Source organism: Ctenocephalides felis, unplaced genomic scaffold (assembly GCF_003426905.1).
Source record: "Ctenocephalides felis isolate EL2017-DRISC unplaced genomic scaffold, ASM342690v1 CF-g0.4_SCAFFOLD_00845, whole genome shotgun sequence".
NCBI lineage: Eukaryota > Metazoa > Arthropoda > Insecta > Siphonaptera > Pulicidae > Ctenocephalides > Ctenocephalides felis.
In genome coordinates this window covers 71673125-71694042 of record NW_020536999.1, presented here as the reverse complement: position 1 = coordinate 71694042, position 20918 = coordinate 71673125, and the positions used below count along the sequence as shown (strand labels likewise).

The 20918-nt window shown below is 31.4% G+C and overlaps 1 protein-coding gene across 1 annotated transcript; it reads right to left on the bottom strand.

Annotated features, from left to right (window-relative positions):
- Positions 1-332: 332 nt before the first annotated feature.
- On the bottom strand, positions 333-20467 carry LOC113388269 (dolichyl-diphosphooligosaccharide--protein glycosyltransferase subunit STT3A-like). Its single transcript, XM_026625669.1, has 10 exons — positions 20453-20467; positions 20141-20332; positions 16240-16320; positions 16018-16168; positions 15179-15339; positions 10327-10539; positions 3949-4137; positions 3619-3838; positions 3362-3550; positions 333-482 (listed from the first exon to the last, which is right to left on the bottom strand). Exons 1-10 carry the CDS (start codon positions 20465-20467, stop codon positions 337-339), a joined length of 1557 nt encoding a protein of 518 aa, XP_026481454.1. The 3' UTR covers positions 333-336.
- Positions 20468-20918: the final 451 nt, after the last annotated feature.

Below are 20918 nucleotides of genomic sequence, written 5' to 3'. Positions count from 1 at the left end.
AATCAATTAAAATCATTCCAATATTTAATTACGGTACGGCAAGCTCCACCAGTTTGCTTTAAGGCATGATGTCATACATCACTACTTATATTAAAAATTGTATTCTATCAAGAAGAAAACTAGAGTAATAATTATGAGACCACTTTAGTGATATAAAGATTTATTAATCAAATAATAATAAAAATAGTACAAAATAACTAACATATTGTGATGTCTTTTGATAATTTTATTAAAAATCGTGATTTTATATTATTATATTCACTATGTTTTAAACTAGAGTCGTTACCTGAAAAACTATATTTTAAAACTAGTACGATTAATTTGTATTTCCTATTTTTATACACCACGATTTCTCAGATCTTTTACTTTATAGATTCTTACTAACCAATGCTCGGTTGTGTAGGCTTCTTCTAGTACATCGAGTTCAAAATCTTTATTGCCAATTTCTGCCGAACGTACACGGTCGTAACCTGGAGGCTTTCCTATATATGACACAAATTCATTAGATAAACAGCACGACACAATATATGATATAAAATCATCAGATGAATTTAAGTCTATATTTAGCTCATGAATTATCATCATCATCACACACATCACACTTTCAAAACTTTTTGGAATGTGCGTGGTTAGAAAACATATTAAATTAAACTATATGACCTAAATTGACAGATTTTCTGCTATATCATGTAGAACATATATTTACAAAAATCAAATACAGTCAACAGTCCCTTAACACGATCCTCGGGAAACGCGGTTCCCATATTACGTGGATATAAAATGTGATATCCCTCCGATATTACGAACTTCCTATTCTTATTACACGATTTTCGTTCATACAGCCCATAAGTTCTTTGCGCAATCAATGAATAACTCTGGTATTAACTAGACATTAAAAGGGTATTAATGCAATGAATCGAGAACAGTCAAGTGGAGTTAAAAAATCATATTATAAAATGGCGAGGACAAAATTCACGTCTGCTGAAGAAACAGGCGATAATCTCTTCAACAAATTTGAATGATTTTACAATTCGAACCTTAAATAAAATAATCTATAACATAAAAATGAATCGTAAAATGTGTTGGTAAGTGCGCAAAAACGCCTGGACCAATTTGGCCAATTCTTTTTTTTTAAATTTCGTTTCGTTTTGGAGCGTCAATAATCATCAACATGGCGGCAACTGGCGGTAACAGTAATTGTGTAAACTTTATTATTTTCTGGATCTACAACTTGCCATTTTTGCGGGATTATAAAGAATTTAACAATTATTAAATAAATGAAATTTGGTTAGCTTATGCTTAAGTTGCATTCGTTTTGACAGATAGTAAAAACTGACGCTCACGCTTTCGCTGCCCTACCTCTGTGGCGTGAGCATATATGAGCGCAAAGTATGTGCTACGAACATGCTACGACTCAGCCATGAGCGTACTTATGTGACACTCAGAGCACGATGTCGAACGATGAAAATGACATATGTAAGCACACTCACAACGCGTAAGCGTCCAACGCGAATGCACCCTTAATAATGCCTCCTATAAGACGATGCAATTTAAATAGAAGAATACGAAATGCTACAAACCAAGCTAATTACCGATCTAATCGTACTGTACAAGAACGTGACGACCGAAATAAACAGGAAAGAATTAGGATATCACAAACACGTGAAGCACGAGCACGACTTTCAACTAATAGTCGCGCAAGTTTGAATCGAGCAGCTTTCAGTTACGATGTGTTAATTGACTATTGTAACTACCAATGTGTTGTTATTGGTTCTATGAACTCGGTTTGCTCACAATGTAAAGCATTAAAATACAAAATCAATGTACAATGTATTAGGGGGACCGGAAAGTAATGTCGTTTCTGCGCATGCCAATACTTGATTGTCATTTGTCAGCTCATTGTTTGGTTCAGAGGCGTACCAAAGACATTGTGAGACATAGTGATTTCTTTACTTATAGACATTTGAATTACAATTTTTTTTTGTAATTTTGGGTAAAATGGCGGCCAAATACCAGAAGAGGTACACATCCGGCATTGCATGCTCTTTGAGTTTCGCAAGGGAAATAACGCAACAGTTGCTACCAAAAACATTTGCGATGTTTATCCAAATGCACTGGACATTCATAAATGCCAAAGGTGGTTTTCCCAGTCCAAATCGGGTAATTTTGATCTTTCCGACTCGTATCGATCAGGAAGACCATCAGAGTTAGACAACGACGTGTTAAGGGCGGAAGTGGAAGCAAATCCGTGTCAGACGATCGAGGAATTGTCAAACAGTCTCAACCAACCTTGGTCGACCATCCAAGAACATTTGAAGCAGATTGGGAAAGTAAGCAGAGCAGGTGTTTGGGTCCCGCATAATCTGTCCGAACAGAATAAGGCTAACCGATCAATCACATGCAACTTATTGCTTCAACGACACAACACAGAAGCGTTTTGCCTCATCCACCATATTCGCCCGATGTTGCACCATCGGATTTCCACTTATTCCGAGGGCTGCAACACTTTTTAAGTGGCAAAACATTTGCAAATTTGGATGATATCCAAAATGCCATCTCTAGATATTTTGCCGAAAAACCAATTAATTTTTATCGATCAGAGATTGAAAATTTACTCACTGGATGGCAAAAGGTTATTGACAATGATGGGGAATACATCATTGATTAAAAATAAAGACTCGTTAAAAATGTATGTGTTTGTAGTTTAGCGTAAGAAAACGACATTACTTTCCAGTCCCCCTAATACAATGTAAAGTGAAATGAATACCATTGGATCCACCAGCATAGCCATTGTACTCATTGGTTTCTGGAATAGAAACAGATTCCATCCACTTTTTGAAAAATATCCAACAATATAAAAAAATCTAACTTTTGAATTGTATAGACATGATTACAGAGCAACGTCTGTCGGGTCAGCTAGTTACAAATAACAATAAATATGTCCCCAGAAAACCATCTATAAAATAAACATTTGAAAGCGCGAACATGTTTGAACTGAATACTGCGTCGCGCCAATTTTTAAATAAGATGTCTTTGTCACATTGTACATACATATCATTTCCTCTGGATATCCCCTTTTTCTGGTTGTATTCCTAGGTCTCTGTAAAACGCGATAAAAATTGTACCATTTGTACTAATTCCGAGTTTCTCTTAGCGCGGCCCCATAAAACGTAATACCAAGTTTCGATTGTAGGCATTACAAATGAGCCTAAATTGTATGTTAAATACGAGTTTTTTAAGCACGTTTCTCATACTACACGATACGCACTTGCCGCGTTAACGGATTGTTGACTGTACTAGTGAGAAGTTCTCAGCCACACATAAAATTAAATGTTTTTTAATAATATGCAAGGTGGCTTACCTCCTTCGGTGTAAACCTCTCCAAATCTATAGTAGCACATTTTGTACATTAAAGAATTAAGTAGAGTTTGTGAACCTTCCCTATCTACTCTAAACTCTCCGCTTGGTGAATAATAATCCCACTCTTTGATATGGGCACCTCTGTCAGTACTACCTCCAATGCGCACCATCCATAAAAATTTATTGATATCTAAAAAAAAGTTTAAATTAATTCATTCATTATTTTACACATGTAATATAAATCAAACGTCCACCTACCATCAGAAGAATAACCAGTTAGTCCTCCAAATATCACTAGTACATAATCAACATCTAGTTCTCTCATTATTTCGTAGGCTTTGTCTTCAGTGCTTGCCATGGCTTGACCGACCCGAGAAATGTGTGTGTTGTTCCAAGTATTATTGTCAACCAGAATTGTACGATTGGCCATTGCCGTTATCTGGTATCCATAATCCCACCATGACATCACACGAGCATCCTAAAATACATCAAAAATAGACTATGATAAATAAAAGTATGCAGTGGTTAATTACTCTAAAGAGAGTTACCACAAAAAAGCTCGGTTTGATTTATTTATAATTCGCATACCTGAGGTGTATTCATCTGCAGCCAATAATAAGCTTCTCGGAAGTCATCAAATATAATTTTTCCACCATCATGTGATTTAGCTGATAGAACTATGCTTGGAGAACTGTAAGCTTCAGCGGTCACCCAAGTGCAATGATAGGTATACGATATCAACAATAATGTCATTATGCAGACGAAGGCTGTTGCTATCTGGAAAACAGAAAATATTGTAAAATAAAATTATTGAAAAAACCTGATGATGGAACGTATCTAGTTCCAAAACGTCGTAATTAGACATTTACAAAAAACAAATTGTTTTTTATTTATTGAATTTATTGTTCAATTAGTCATTGGGAACAAGCACTAAATGTCAATGATTCCTTTTTTTTAAATAAAATATTTTTAGGAATTAAACGAGATGTAGCTCATCCGAGGCAAGTTTAATTTCTGTAAAAATTGTAAGCGTGCGGCGCAAAAATTTTTGAAAAAACTCCACACGTGTTAGCAATAAAGAGTACAGCAATATAATATATTGCTGTACTCTTTATTGCTAACACGTATGGAGTTTTTTCAAAAAATTTTGCTCTTAAATAAAGGTTCTTTATCACGAGTCGAAAGTCTCACAAAGACGCTATGCGGAATTGGCTTTTATTTTTTTAGACAAACTTAGTATTAATAAGCGAACTGATACTAGCTTCCTCTGCAAAAATTACCAATATGTTTTAAATAATATTTCCCAATTTTTCGTGATAGTGTTGAACATAGCGCGGTATTCGATAAAAATTGGGAAATATTATTTAAAACATATTGGTAATTTTTGCGGAGGAAGCTAGTATCAGTTCGCTTATTAATACTAAATTTGTCTAAAAAAATAAAAGCCAATTCCGCATAGCGTCTTTGTGAGACTTTCGACTCGTGATAAAGAACCTTTGCATAAACATCACATTTAACGTATGATTGTTAACTTCCCGTAGGGTAAGTTATTGTAATGGGCCGAAAATCGAAATTGAAATTTTTTACATTTCTTGACGTTTGAAGGTGAAAAATGGATGTGTGTGTGTATGTATGTATGGATACAAATTTCCAGTCACGTTTTCGGCCGCACGGATCAACCGATTTGAATGGTTCAAAAAAACATCCGATTCCTATTGATAGGGAGATGAGCTGATTAGTTTTTGGCAAATGCAGTTCCAGCAGTTACGGAGATAAAGAGCAAAGAGTGCAGAAAATAGAAATCGAATTATTGAGAGAACGGAGCATCCGGTTTGAATGATCTAAAAACATTCAATTAGTAATGATTGGGAGAAGTGTTTATTAGTTTTTGGCAAAGGCAGGCCCAGCTATTTCGAAGATACGGAGCTAAATGTGTAAATAATAGCAGTTTTTGAGAGAACTAAGCATCCGATTTGAATGATTCAAAGAACTTTCTGCTTGTCTTAACAAAATAATTGATTTTGGAAAAAAAAAATTGTTTCAACTTTTTTAAAAAAAAAAAAAAATGTATATCGAAAATAATTCAGATTTTATTTTTTAATTCTAACTATTGTTCTAATATACTTTAAATAAATAATTTCAACTTTGCAATTCAGTTTATATAATTCTTATAAATATTAGACAATGTTACAATATTAATAATAATCTATTTGAAAACATTCGGTATTTCTCGAACATTTCGGTACGGTATGGGAAGTTCCAGCAATTTGCCTTAAGGCACGATGCCATACACCTCACTAGTTAGGTTTTAAATTATTCAATATAGCTTTCTTCGAAGACGATATAATGATTATAGCGAACTTCGAACTTTTCGAAACCATTTTTGGAGTACGATTTGTACTTTGCCATAAAATTCATAATTTGGTAACGAGCATCCTTCTGAGATCGCTGGGGAACAGATCTAGAAAATATGGGGAACCAATTCAGAGCCCAATTCATGTTTTTTTGCCAATGTTTTCACGGATTTGTGACTTCGTGACATTTTTTCGATTACGATCTTCCAATGCTACAATAACGTTATTTAATAGTCACTGTTGATGGTCTAGCCTCTAGCCTTTTTCAAGATAGTGGATAAAGATCATTCCCAGGAAATCCCAAAAACTGACGCCATAACTTTCATATTACATAGCTACATCGTCTATGTGTTATCACACGGACTTATTGAGTGACGTAATAATTATTAGTTTGATGTATTTATTACTTCTTTTTTGCATAAATTTAATCTCGCATTACCACTATTAAAGTTTAATAGTCATTTGAACAAATATCTGTGCACTTGGCCCACAAAAAGTTTAAATATTTCTTATCATAAGTTCAATTGAAAAGAATTAAAGGCTGAAAGAAGCAAGAAAGTCTTAAATTTTACGATTTACCTGCTGTACCCATTCACGCTTCGCCGTGTTTTATCTTCTACAATATAAAAATGAACCGCAAAATGTGTTGGTAAGCGCGTAACTCAACAACGCCTGGACCAATTTGGCCAATTCTTTTTTTAAAATGTTCGTTGAAGTCGAAAGATGGTTCTTACGGTGAGCAAAAATCGAATAATTGCCGGGAAAACCCTAAAAACAGCCCTTTTCTTTTTCACATACAAACGTTTTCTAACTAAAACGTAGAATAAATTTGAGCTTTAATTTTTTTATAATGCGTAAATAAATAAGGTGTATTAGAGAATTTATAAAGGTAAACTGTTGGACAGGTAAATTGAAGGATATGTAAAATGGTAGAGTGGACAACTGGCACTTCCTTATTACTTTCGACGAAGTAATGACGAACATGTAGATAAATGAACACGTCGACAGGTTAATTGGTAGACATGTAGAACGGGATGACAGGTAAATTGGAAAGCAGGTTGAATAGGTAAATTGTTGAACAGATAGCAGTAAACTTAAACTAAATGTAATAAATACATATCTTTGTTTAACTCTTTAATTTAAACTAAATCACGGCAAAGCGTGAATGGATACAGCTAGTTTTCAATTAAAAATTTAAACAAAAATGCATATTTGTTACATCTAATCCACCAGTTTTCCCGTTTTCCAGTATACTCATTAAGTAATTAACAGTAGTTGGTCATTTCTGCTTAGTTTTTAAATAATTCTGCAATTAGTTTTTGAGATATTATTTATGCATAATTGTGGAATTATAACATGTAATATTCATCATGTATTTAAACATTCCATAACTAATTTGAATTATTCTATAAAAATGTATCTGTAATATATTTGAAAATATATCTTGTTCTTCGCATGTTTTGTTCTTATTTCCAATATTAAAAATTATCCAGATTTTCTTACTATATATACGTACAAATCTAGAAGTAGTACTTGGGGTTAATTTACATGTTGTACATGTTCTGCCATCTATTTTCCTAAATTCAATTTTCAATCAAGGTAACGTCAAATCACAGGACATAGCGATCTATTTATGCTTATTCATCTATGATTCCGACGTTGCGACAGTGAATAAACACACCGAAAGTAATAAGGAAGTGAAACCCATTGGCATTAAGATACAAGTGAGCAAGAAATACAGCACATTCTAGTACATACAATGGCGACTCCGACTACGCACATCAAGATTAACAACAACACGTGTTCAATGAATCACTCATTATCCTGAAAAGTGAGTCGATTATAAGCACCACGGCAGAGAACAGGTAGCACCAGCAAACAATATGGCAACCGCCATACACACTAGCCCCCGGCCGCAGACAATGCACTAAACAAACATGGCCACAAGCAAGAAAAATTAAAAAAAAAAAACAATCAAGAAACCCACATCGCATCTCAACTTAATAGTTATACATTATCTTTGGCTCCTCATGTTGGCAGCACTGCGCGGGGATTCACTGATTCGAATCACTCTCTACTGTCTGCTACCAAACAGCCAACATCATAAATTACAATACTTTTCCTTTTAATTTTTAATACTCAAATATTATGTACTTTTTATAAATAATAAACATAGTGCATACATACACACACCGCACGCGACCACACACGTCCATTTTTCTGAGATATTGCCAAATGTTCAGAAACTTCTGAAACGTACAGATATGCAAAAATTTTCAATTTTGTTTTTAAGACGATTACAATACCTTACCCTAAGGTAAGTTAATTATATATGATGATAATATTATTATGAATTCTAACAACTAACAAAAAGCGTATTCCTCTGAACTAGATTTTCTAACTATAAATAACGTCAAAATTATCAATAAACAATCACTTGCAAATTCTTTGAATATTTTTTTGTGAATGAAATATTCGATATGACATCAAAAATTGAGGTCGACTCAGTTATTTCCAACTCTTTTTTCTCAAAAACCTCCGTAATTTCAAAACCATTATATCCACACTATTTCTAACACAGTCCTCTCTTATTATCTCTCAAAAACACCTACTCTTCTGGTACTGATGGAATACCGTCAGATATCCTTAAATAATTTTTTTCCATTCTTCATTGACAGAGAAGAAAGACACACTTTCAATATGTTTTCATATCCCCATCATTTCACAAACATTAGAAAATTAGACTATGATAATAATTCAAAAGCCCATATCTTTGTTAAACACTTTTAATACAGTTTTTGAAAAAATATTGTATAATAGTCTTAATAACTTTCTGTATACAAATAGCATTTGTACATACATTTGTACATACAACAAATAACATATTTAGCACGGTTTTCGTTAATACCGCCCCAATTTCCATTCAATCTTTACAATGGTCAAATATATTATTTATTCTTTTATAGAAGGTTCTTTTTGCACGACAGTGTTTTGGGACCTTCTTGAAGCTTTATAACATTTCCAATGAAATTCTTATTGATAAATTAGAATTGGAATAATATGGTGTATATAGCTTAGCACTTCAACTATTCACATCATATCTATCAAATAGAACACAATCAATTTATCTTGATGATCAAGACTCCACAATAGTATCAAATAAGTTAAATATTTCACCACTTATAATTTATATTAATGATTTGCCTAATTGTACCAATCTTTGCAATTTTATTCTTTTTCCCGACGATACAATACAAGACGATTACTTAATGTCAATAGAATTAATAGCGATACTAATTCCCTAACTATTAATTATGTCCTCTTCCAATTTTCTGCCGTCTCCAAGTTCCTAGAAACTCAATTTCATAAATCAGAAATTAAATTGGGATAATCATATTTATTCATCATTAATACCTTAACTTTCTAGAACTCGATTTATGTTAATAGTACTCAAATCTAAAGTTAGTTTAAATTGACCATCTTCCTATCTATTACTCCAACATCTCGCGTTTAGCTTACGTCATTCATTTTGGGGGTTTTCAGCATCTCTAAAAGATGTATTAAAACTTCAAAAAAGAGCACTAAAAATCATGTTCTCTCTTAACGCGATGACAAGTTGTACAAATAATTTTACACTTCTCTTTGTTAACCACTTCGGTACGAGCGACAAGTCTACTTGACGGCCGCAGAATGCCCCACGTCACGTTTCGTCGACGGCTTTAATATGAACGCTCAGCGTTCAATAGGCGACGTACCGAAGAGGTGTAAAATAATCCACAGCAATCTTTAATTTATCTTCCATGTCTAATTCCCACTACGTTATAAGGAATATGAGTATCAAGTATCAAACTTCCTTTAAATCGATTGATGAATTAAGTATTCAATCTTTTAATTTATTACCCTTGCAAATATGCCAAGTAATCAATCATAAATTTCACAATGTTTTGGTTAGGTTACTTAAAGTCAACATCTTTTATGACATTTTTGAATATATGAATTTTGTTTTCAAGAAATACAGTGGTACAGTCACAAGCCAACCAGAAGTGCATATCATCAATTAAAATTTTTGAAAAACTGTAAAATATTTTGAAAATATAAAAATTTAAGTTTTTGAAAAATTTGATTTTTTTAGATGTTGAAATTTGAAAATTTAGAACTTTTTATTTTCAAAGAAATTGCGCAGCGTAGTTATTTTAGAGATGAAATACCGAAGCGCGCAAGCGCAACGTTGCAGTTTAACGGATAAACATTGGTATGAAACCCAGAAAGGTAAACAATATTTGAACTTATTATTAAAATCTCTAAGAACTATCTGATAATTTGATGTACATGTCTAATGATAATTTTTGACTGCGACGAAAATTTGTATCCACACACAACATATAATAATGACAATTGGAAATTATTAATGGTAATAAAGCACTAAGTGTAAGACTCGCTTTTTTTATAAAATATTGCTTTAAAATAAATTGTAGAGAAATGCCGACGAACGTAGGCAAATTTAGTTTCTGTACTCAGAGACAATTTTTTATTTGGCAAAATAAAACTAATTAATTAATTAAGCTCATAAGCTGCATTTTAAATATCCGGTCTATTCTTTTTTTCTACTTGCCTGCTTTCTCAGTGGTGATCGACTTTCCAATTTCTTAGCTTTTCTATCGCTGACATCTTTCCTTTTGAATCCACCTCCTCCGCCTACATTTGTTGTGTGTCCAGTGTTGTCATCGAGTTGCTTCATGTATGTGAGGAGGAGCGATGATACAGCAATTCCTGATAAGATACACATGACTGGGGCTAGGACAAGCATCAATCGGACCATTACACCCTGATAACAAAATAATAAATAAATATATACTCCAAGGTAACTTCTTCGCAAAATGAATAATCAATATTTATAGTCCAGTCATTTGGTGCAAAAAAAGGCTGTTGCCGGTACAGTACTCCGGGAATTCTGAAAATTGGTAATCATATAGATTTCGAGGTGCTCTTTACGAAAATCAACTTTGCCACTTCTAATTTGAACGGCAAGTTGCCGCCATATTGGAAAAATGGCGTCAAAAAACAGCTTTTTAAAAATATCTCCTTTCTGGCTGATCGTACGATAAAAGTATCTATGTACGAATTAAACTAGATAAAATTTCCTACAATTCTTTGGAAAACCGTTTTCTGTAAAATTGATAATTTGAGAGTACGGCCGCTTCAAAGTCTTTGCTGCTTTGCCGTAGTATCAAATCTGTTCATATATGACAGCACTTTGAATTTGACCACATTCTTTCTAATAAATAAATATTTTCAATGTTAAATTAAGCGAATAAGATCTAGAAATAAAATAATTCAAATATTTTTCTGTTTTTTGCTGATTTTTTAACACTTCATGCTACTTACTTATAGCTACTTTTCCATTGCCATTGCCTAAAAAATTAGCAAAAAAACAGAAAACCATTTGAATTATTTTATTTCTAGATCTTATTCGCTTAATTTAACATTGAAAATATTTATTTATTAGAAAGAATGTGATCAAGTTCAAAGTGCGGTCATATATGGACAGATTTGATACTACGGCGAGAGCAGCAAAGAATTTGAGGTGGCCGTACTCACAAACTATCAATGTTACACAAAAACGGTTTTTAAGGAATTGTAGGAAATTTTATCTAGTTTAATTCGTACATAGATACTTTTATCGTAGAATCAGCCAGAAAGGAGATATTTTAAAAAAGCTGTTTTTTGACGCCATTTTTCCTATATGGCGGCAACTTGCCATTCAAATTTGAGGTGGCAAAGTTGATTTTCGTAAAGAGCACCTCAAAATCTATAAGATAACAAATTTTCAGAATTCCCGGAGTACTGTACCGGCAAAACGACCAAATGACTGGACTATTACTAGGAATGTAAAGTTTTACATTTTGAAGTAGGTGAAATTTTAAAATAAAAGATTTTTTCGAAAATTTTATAAGCCTTTCATTTTGTGCATTAGGTACGTACAATCTCCATTTCCTGAACAAAATATAAGTATTAAAATTGCTTAGAGAAGTTTCTCCGATCTGCCTTACCAAAATTGTAATCAATTTTACATTCCATCAATACAAGTAAAATGTTTTGAATCATTCAAATCTGATGTATAATAGCTCCGTACTATTATACATCAGCAAATTAATCAGCACGTTTCCTCATCAATACAAACCGAATGCGTTTTGAATATTACAAATCGGTTGATCAGACGTCCTCCCGAAAACATGGACGAAAAATTGTATAACAAAACATACATACACACACAAGCTTGCGCGCGCCCCACACATACATCCATTTTTTCTAAAGTATGCCAAAATATTCGGAAAACTTTGAAACGTAGAGATATGCAAAACATTTAATTTTTGATTTCTTGTGATTACTATAACTTTTACTACGGGAAGCTAATCAAATAACGGTATCATAGATAAAAGTAGGATATAACGGTATAGTTTTCTAGTAGAGCAATCGCTTTTACGATTAAAAGCATTCGCCTTTATGTACGAGTGGACGCAAGTTGCAAAAACTTAGATTTATGTTGAAATAATAAAAATAAGCAATTGTGACCTGACAAACTGTTTATTTCGACAATAAAGTTTTTGCTTTATAATACGATTAATCTAATCAATGCTATTTAAATACATAAACTAGTGGTGCATGGTATCGTGCCTTAGGGAACTGCACCAAAAATTAAAACTTAAAAAAAAATTCAAATTTTCTTTAGAACTTTGAAAAAAAATTTTTTGCGAAAAATTTACCTTTTTGCAAAATTTGATTTTTTTATACTCTGATATTTTGGAAATTTTGAACTCTTTTTTGAAGCAATCGCGATACGTTAACTGCGTAGAAACAAAATGTGGAAGCGCGTAAGCGCCGCGTCTAGCGGATAAATATTAATACGGAACCTATGGAAATGTAAACAAAGTTTGTTCTTATTATTATAAAATGTCCGGTAAATTAATGTGCATAATTCTAATGATCATTTTTGTCCGCCGAATGGCATCTTCTAACTTTTTTTATTGGATCCCTGAAACCGCTAGACCTACCTTCAGAAGAATTTCATATGTTCTTCATTTCGTTAATACAAATAAAATGTTTTTTGAATCATTCAAATCGGACGCTTCGTTCTCTCAAAAATTGAATTACCATTTTATGGCTGGACTCGCCTTTGCCAAAAACTAACTATATATATATATATATATATATATATATATATATATATATATATATATATACATAATGCTAATTTAGGTTTCCATATTTTAAATTTTAAATTATAACACACTGATGATGAGACAAACCTAGTCTCGAAACACTTGTGAACATTATTATTTAATAAATTAGTGCAAAAAAAGGTGTTGTTTGTTCACATTTCCAAATTAATATATATATATATATATATATATATATATATATATATATATAGGTTGGTCCTTAAAATAGTCATTTTCGAATTTCCTTGCTCCCAGGGGCTCAAATGGTTCCAAATAGATAAAAAACAATTCTCTGAAAGTTTTAGCTCTTAATATTATAGTTTAGATAGAGCGCAATTCAATCAAAGTTTTGTATGGAAATAGCATGGAAAAATTTTCAAAAATTTAAAAAATGTTTGTTAGATGTAATTTAGCGAACAAATGAATGAATAAAACTCATTCATTTGTCGCTAAGTTATACCTAAAACATTTTTTTTTAAATTTTCAAAATTTTTTCCATGCTCTTCCCATACAAACTTTGATTGAATTGCGCTCTATCTAAACGTTAATATTAAAAGCTAAAACTTTCAGATAATTGTTTTTTATCTATTTGGAACCATTTGAGCCCCTGGGAGCAAGGAAAATCGAAAATGACCATTTTAAGGGCCACCCTAATATATATATATATATATATATATATATATATATATACGAAACCCATTTTTCTCACAGCACGTTTTGTGTTGTTTGTGTTTACAGATCTCCTGACCAAGACGTCAAGAAGTTTATAAGTTTAGTATATAATCTGCTAGATGAACTTTTTATTAAATATGATTCAATAATTGTGTGCGGTGACTTCAATATCCATTTAAACAAAAGAGACCGGAATAGTGATAGTTTCAAATTTTACCATGGAATCATTCGGATTATTTCCTACTATTAAAGACCCTACGAGAATAACTATCTCCTCCTCATATTGTATTGATAATTTTTTCACAAATATATCTACGGTAAATTCCTGTGTAATTAATACCGGTCTTTCTGACCATTATGGAATTTCGCTCTCTTTGCCTAATACTACTAATTCTACTTCCCATGTGTATCGGTATAAAAGAAAATTTAATATAAAAAATAAATTACTTTTCAAGAAACTACTAGAAAAAGAGACTTGGAATATGTTGGATCAATCCAATTATCTTACATTTGATACATTTATAAATTCCTTTTTACATAATTTCAACACTGCTTTCCCTATATCAAAACATAAATTGAACATTAATAAAACTCAAACGTGGTACTCTCAAGGCCTATGTATTTCATATAATAAATTATTGCGTTTAGAAAGAGAATCCAAACATAATAGTAATTTTAGTTTTATGATTTATTTTTTGAAATATAGAGAAATTTTCAACGATTTATGTGAACTAGCAAAAATTAAGTACAATGATAATATTATTTTCACCTCTCATAATAAACAAAAATCGATGTGGTCACTCATATAATCGGAAGTTAACTTTAAAGCAAATTCTACCAATATTGAATGCCTTAATCTTAATAATATAAAAATTTATGATCAGCTATCAATTGCCAACGCATTTAATAATTTTTTTAATGGAATGTGAATTACTTTAATTCTGGTGGAAATGGCGCTTATTAAACCATATGATTTAAAAATGTAAAACCTCGACACTAGATGGCTTTAAATACAACAATTAAATCTTGAACAAAATAAAAAACGACTTTGCTCTTTCAAATCTTGCTTAATATTTTTCCTAGAACACTATATGTAATACCGATTTATTAAGATTTTTATTGACATTATTTTGTTCATTACATGATTTTCGTTAAAATGTATATTTTAGGAGATATTTGCAAAAAAACGAAGAAAAATGCCAAAAATATATGAATCTTTAGTGGCCAGTAACTTGAAAGCAAACTGTTTTTAGACGTTAGTCAATTTGTACACACTAGAATGTAAGCAAAAATTGTCTAAAAAATTAATTAGTTTAAATGTTCCAATTATTAATAGCCTGGTTATCACAGTGTAATAGTGTAGTGTATTTTTGTATAATTAATTCTTTTTCCACTGAATGACGGTCTCGATGAAGACCGAAACGTATGGATAAATAAAGTATTTAAAAACTACTTTAGTTTTTTTTCTTTACTTGGTGTTACTGCCCGATTCTAAATAACTCATCAATATATATATATATATATATATATATATATATATATATAATTTAATAATACCATAGTATTACTTACTGCAAAGTAAATGCTCGTAACTCCGTACAATATTAAAAATATGTTGGCATCCGATAATTTTGAAAAACAGAAGTATAATCCTGCAGGAAATAGAAAGACCAAAAGTTGTAGATCAAAATAAAATGATGACCATGATGTTGGCTGATGTTCAGAAACAGAAGCTGAAAGAACCAAATAAGTTCAAACTTAATAATAGAAAATATATTTATTATATTCAAAAATCAAAAACTATATAATTTTTAACTATTTTATATTAATATAAAAAAAGTTATTAGTATCAAATTTTAATAGTTATTTATAATCGGTAGATCCCAGGTTTCATGCATATATATTCATTCAAAAATGAAAATTAATGAAACAAAATAAGTCTGTATAACTCATTAATAATATAAAATGTATTTATTACATTCAAAATTATTATTTAAATTTTACCTACTTTATATGAATTAGAATTATTAGAATCAAATTTTAATAATTTTTTATGAACAGTAGTAGGTACCATAATTGATCCATAAGTTTTAATTCAAAAATGAAATTTAGAAATAAGTGTCATTTTTAAATAGCCTTCATAAAGCATACGATCTAAAACAACATTGGTAAATCTCATCTCACTAAGTTTTCCTGAATTGAACTAGAGTCCAACACCATTATGTGCTGAACATCCCATTATTGTATGTTTATAATAAATAATGATTTACAATAAAAATTGTCATTAACAACTTTCTAAATTCTATTCGACATTCTATATCGCAAAAAAAATTGTATTTATTCAGGTTCAAATTCAGAATTTTCTGATTTAAAATCAACTTCAATACGATAAATTTCTATTCTCAACATACCTATTATAGGAATATGGTTTTTAGCATACGACGGATCTAATAACGAATAAAATCTTCCTGTCCAAGGCGCAATTTTTCCAGAGACTGCCAGTAAAGATCCGGCAACAACTGTAATAGTTGCGACTACGTACACCAATGCTTTAAATAATATCTGAAAGTATATAATTCTTAAAACCAATCTAGGATATAATTACTAGACAGTAAATCAATTAATAAACTTACCTCAAACTCCGTGGCCGATAATTTGCTCTTTAAATAATCTACGAATGCATGGATTTGGCACAGACCAAACACTCCTAACGCCTGAAATAAAAATCAACTAGTTGAAAGTGGCATTTTGCCTTAAGGCAAGTTGCAGAAACTTCCCGATAGATGTAATAATTGACCTAATCAATCAGATTTAAATTGTATTTAGATAAAATTATCAAATGTTTATTTCGAAAATCAAGTTTTCGCTTTCAATTAAGTGAAAATATTGCGATTTCCAATTGATATTACTCATATTTATAAAATCTGTAATTATATTAATTAAAGTGCTTGTGTGTTCTAAAATTGTAACCTATTAATTTAAATTTTAATTAATTTTTATAATTGAACCAATTTACGTAAGACTGTTTAGTGCATGAACTTTATCGCAATAACATTGAAACGTCGAAACATTTCTTTTAAAAAACTTAAATCATTTGTGTGAAATATTAGCGCCTGCTATAAAAGAATACTGATACGATATATCATGCACGTAGTTCTAAATAATATTTAATAATTTAAATTTTAAACAAATGCTAACATTTTTTATAAAACTAGGTAAGTTTTGTAGATTTCATTTTTTTTTTGCTATTACCAAAGGCATTTCTAACTGATTTGATTGACTTGTCACATCACAAAAGCGACTTTTGACACAAATTCGATCAACTTTGATTTGATTGATGATTTTTTAAAATTACACTACTTGTCGTAGAGCCGTAATATTTCAATATATTTTAAAACCACGATACTATCGTCAAAAAAAGTTTCATAAAAATCTCCAACAATTTTTTTCTCAATTGTTAATCACGATTCGGGTTTGCGTGCTAAAAGGTGGACAAAAAGTTTTGCATTTTTTCGCTTATTACAAAGAAACGGGTCGGCCGATAGTCGCACAAAACTGAGAAACGATGCATCGAATGGCTTTCAAATTTTTGAAATCGGCTTAGGCGTTTTTGAACAAACGTCGATAGAAGGTCCGATTTTGAATTAACTGGTGAAAATTTTTATACGACGGTTTTCATTAATTTTTTCAAGCTTTGACAAATTTTTAAAATTAAACGACTTGTCGTAGAAAAGTTATATTTTAGTACTATCTATAAGACCAAGATATCTATTCGATATATCGCAAAAAAAAAAAATGATAAAAACCGTCGTATAAAAAATTTCATCAGCTAATTACAAGAAATTGTTCCAGCAAATCTTCAGCAAAAACTAATCAGGTCGATTCCCAACCAATTTCTTTCGCCCGGTTTTTAAATTTTCAAAATCGATTCAGGATTGTGAGCTAAAACGTGAAAGAAAAATTTTTCAATTTTCTGCTATCCACAAACTCTCTCCTTCGAAAAGTTTCTAGTGGTGCATGACATCGTGATTTTTGAGAATTTTGAACTTTTTTTTGAATAATCGCGCTGCATAGCTTAGTCGAAGTTAGAGTAGACATTAGATTTAGAGTCGAAATATCGTAGCGCGTAAGTGCCGAGTCGTAGTGTAACGTGTAAACATTGGTACGGAACCCATATAAATTTGTACTTATTACTATAATCTCTATAAAATATCTGATAATACGATGTGCATACGTCTAATGACCATTTTTCACCGCCAAATGGCATCGTTTTTTACTTTCTTTTTTATCTCTGGAAATGCTGTATCTGCCTTCCCAAAAATCATTTTTCATCCATCCCAGTTGTTCATTTCGTCAATACAAGTAAAATGTTTTTGAATAATTCAAATCGGACCCTTTATTATCTTAAAAACTGAAATACCATTTTTGGCACTTTTAGTGCCATATGTTTGAAACGGCTAGAGCTGCCCCTGGTAAAAACTAAACCAGATTTTGAATCATTCAAATCAGTTGATCCGTTTTCTCGAAATCGTCGACGAAGAATTGAATCCGCATATACACACACATACATCCATATTACTTTATTGCATAAAGGCATTTCCTTCGCTATACAAAAAGTAGGGTAAATGTTATAGAAATCGCAAAAAAATCGAAAATGATTTTTTATATATCTTTACGTTTCAAAGACTTCTGAGCATTAGAAACTTTGAAAAAATTGATGTGTGTGTGAGTTCGGATACAAATTATCGTCGATAAAAGGAAAAAGTAAGAAAACATGCCATTTGGCAGTCAAAAATGATCACTAGACATATGTACTTCAAATTATCAAATATTTTATACAGATTTTAATAATGAGCACAAATTTCATTAACATTTCGCACCAATGATTATCCATTAGACTGCGACGAGGCGCTTACGCGCTTTCTTCTCTAAAACAGACAACAGGATGAATGCTTTGAAAAAAGCTTAGAATTTCAAAAAGTTCCAAAATATAAAACAATTCAAATTTTTCAAAAGATTCCGTTTTTTACAAAAATTTCAAAACTCAAATCAATTTTTTTCAAAGTTTAAAACAAAAAATCGGTACGGTAAGTTCCTTCATATGGTAAAATTCATAAATCATGTGTTCGATCGCCGTAATAAATTTTCAATCCCAAAACCTTATATTATTTTCTATAAACCATAGATCTTAAATTTCTTATTTTTTATACAGAAATTTAACTATATTATATATAGATGCTGGGAATTAAAAAGTAAATATAAATATGAAAATTGAATGCGGGTAAGATGTCCGCTTTATTTACGTTATTCAATTGTTTTATGATATGCATTGTTAGTTTTATCTTAAAATTAACAGATTTTTTATATAAACCTTATCCAGGAGATAAATTAAATTAATAGTTATTCCAACTCTGTTGATGCTCATGAAATTTGTATGGAAAAACCCCTCTCAATTAAAAATGAGACATTTGAAGTGTTTGCCCCAGAGATAAACGGGGACAGATGGAAAAAAAATGGCAAACAAATATATTTGAAATTTCTATATTTAGGCAATAAGTGGGAAATTTTCATGACATATCTCGATAGTTGTTTGTTGATGTTTGTTTACCAAAAAAAAGCAAATACAGTAGAACCTCGATTATCCGGACCTCGGTTATACGGATTCGCGATTATCCGGACATAATCGCGTCGGAACTTGCATATTCCGCCCGCGCCGCTGTTTTGCTGCCCCGCGCGGCATTATCGCTTTATGTAGTTCGTTTGCAATTTTACTAGTGGCTTCTGACGTGCATATATACATTTTTAAATAGTGGTGTTATCCCTTAAAGATGAAATAAATATTATAGAATCATTAAAAAAAGGCGAAACCGGCCGTAAGTTAGCTGATAGGTATGGTGTAGGTACATCTACTATATATTAAAAAAGCCATATTAAAAAAAATGCCGATTCAATTTTGTCGTACATTTGCAAGTTAGATAGTGAAGAGGGGAGTGAAAATCGAAAAATGATGAAGAGACCGAAAAATTAACTCTTGGAAGAAGCTTTATATTGTTGGTTCTTACAAAAACGATCAACAGGACAGCCGATATCTGTGAAAAGGCATTACAGTTAAATGAAAAATTAGGCGACGATGAATCGTTTGTGGCAAGTAGTGGATTGATTTTTGTTGATATCTATGTATGTATTTGTTATTTTTGATAAACAAAACATTATTATTCATAATTTGGATTATCCGGATTTTCGATTAACCGGATGTCTATCGACAACAATTAGTCCGGATAATCGAGGTTCTACTGTATATGAATTTAATCATTACCAAATTTTAGCGAATCTCGCAAGTCGCATATTGATGCGTATAATGCAGTATTCAAACGTACGAAAAGTAAACTATTTGTAACTAAGCTAACGATTACCACTTGTTCGAACTATATTAGGATTTTACGCAGTTTACCAGTTATGAGATTAAATCGTATAATTTATAAAATAACTGTTTCTAATTTCAATATATTTTATTTATATATTTTGTATACTTACCAGCATATGTTCAGAGCTCTGCACTGGTTGGAATCCAACAAAAGATATCTGCATCGACAATATTGTTCCTACACAATATACAGTACTGTAAGCAACGTATACACGATGGCCAAATCTGCCAGTTAGCATTAAACACAAAACGTGTAAGGGTATCAAGTTGATTAGGAACACGTACCTCCCCCAGGAAGAAACCTATAAGTTAGAAGAAAGCAATGATAATAAATATTATTGATAGACTGTAAACATATAATATATTGAACTATCAATTTGAAGTTTAATAGTGTGTACTAAAGAACTATAGTTTAATACTACTTTGAAGGAGAACATTGTTTTCCGAAAAAAATCTGATTTTCAATTGGCTTTTTCTGCGTTTCAAGGAATTTGAAACGTTTGAAACTGAACTTGAAAAAAAAAATGTGTGAGAGTGAGCCACTCATTTTACGATTCGATTCAGAATGATTAGAATTACTCGATAAAAACTTGGCAAGAACGTAATGATTATTAATTTCGCGTAAGGTAAGTTATAGTATCGCAAAAAAATCGAAAATGAAAATTTTTGCATATCTTTACATTTCAAAGGTTCTGACATTTTGGCATACATCAGAAAAATTTGATTATGTTTTTTGGATACAATTTTTCGTCGACGATTTCGGGCGCACTAATCCCGATTTGAATGATCCAAAAAACATTCGATTCCTATTATATGAAGACGTGCTGATAAATTTTTGGTGAAGACAGGTTTAGCCGTTTCTGAGATATGGGTCAAAAAGTCCCGAAA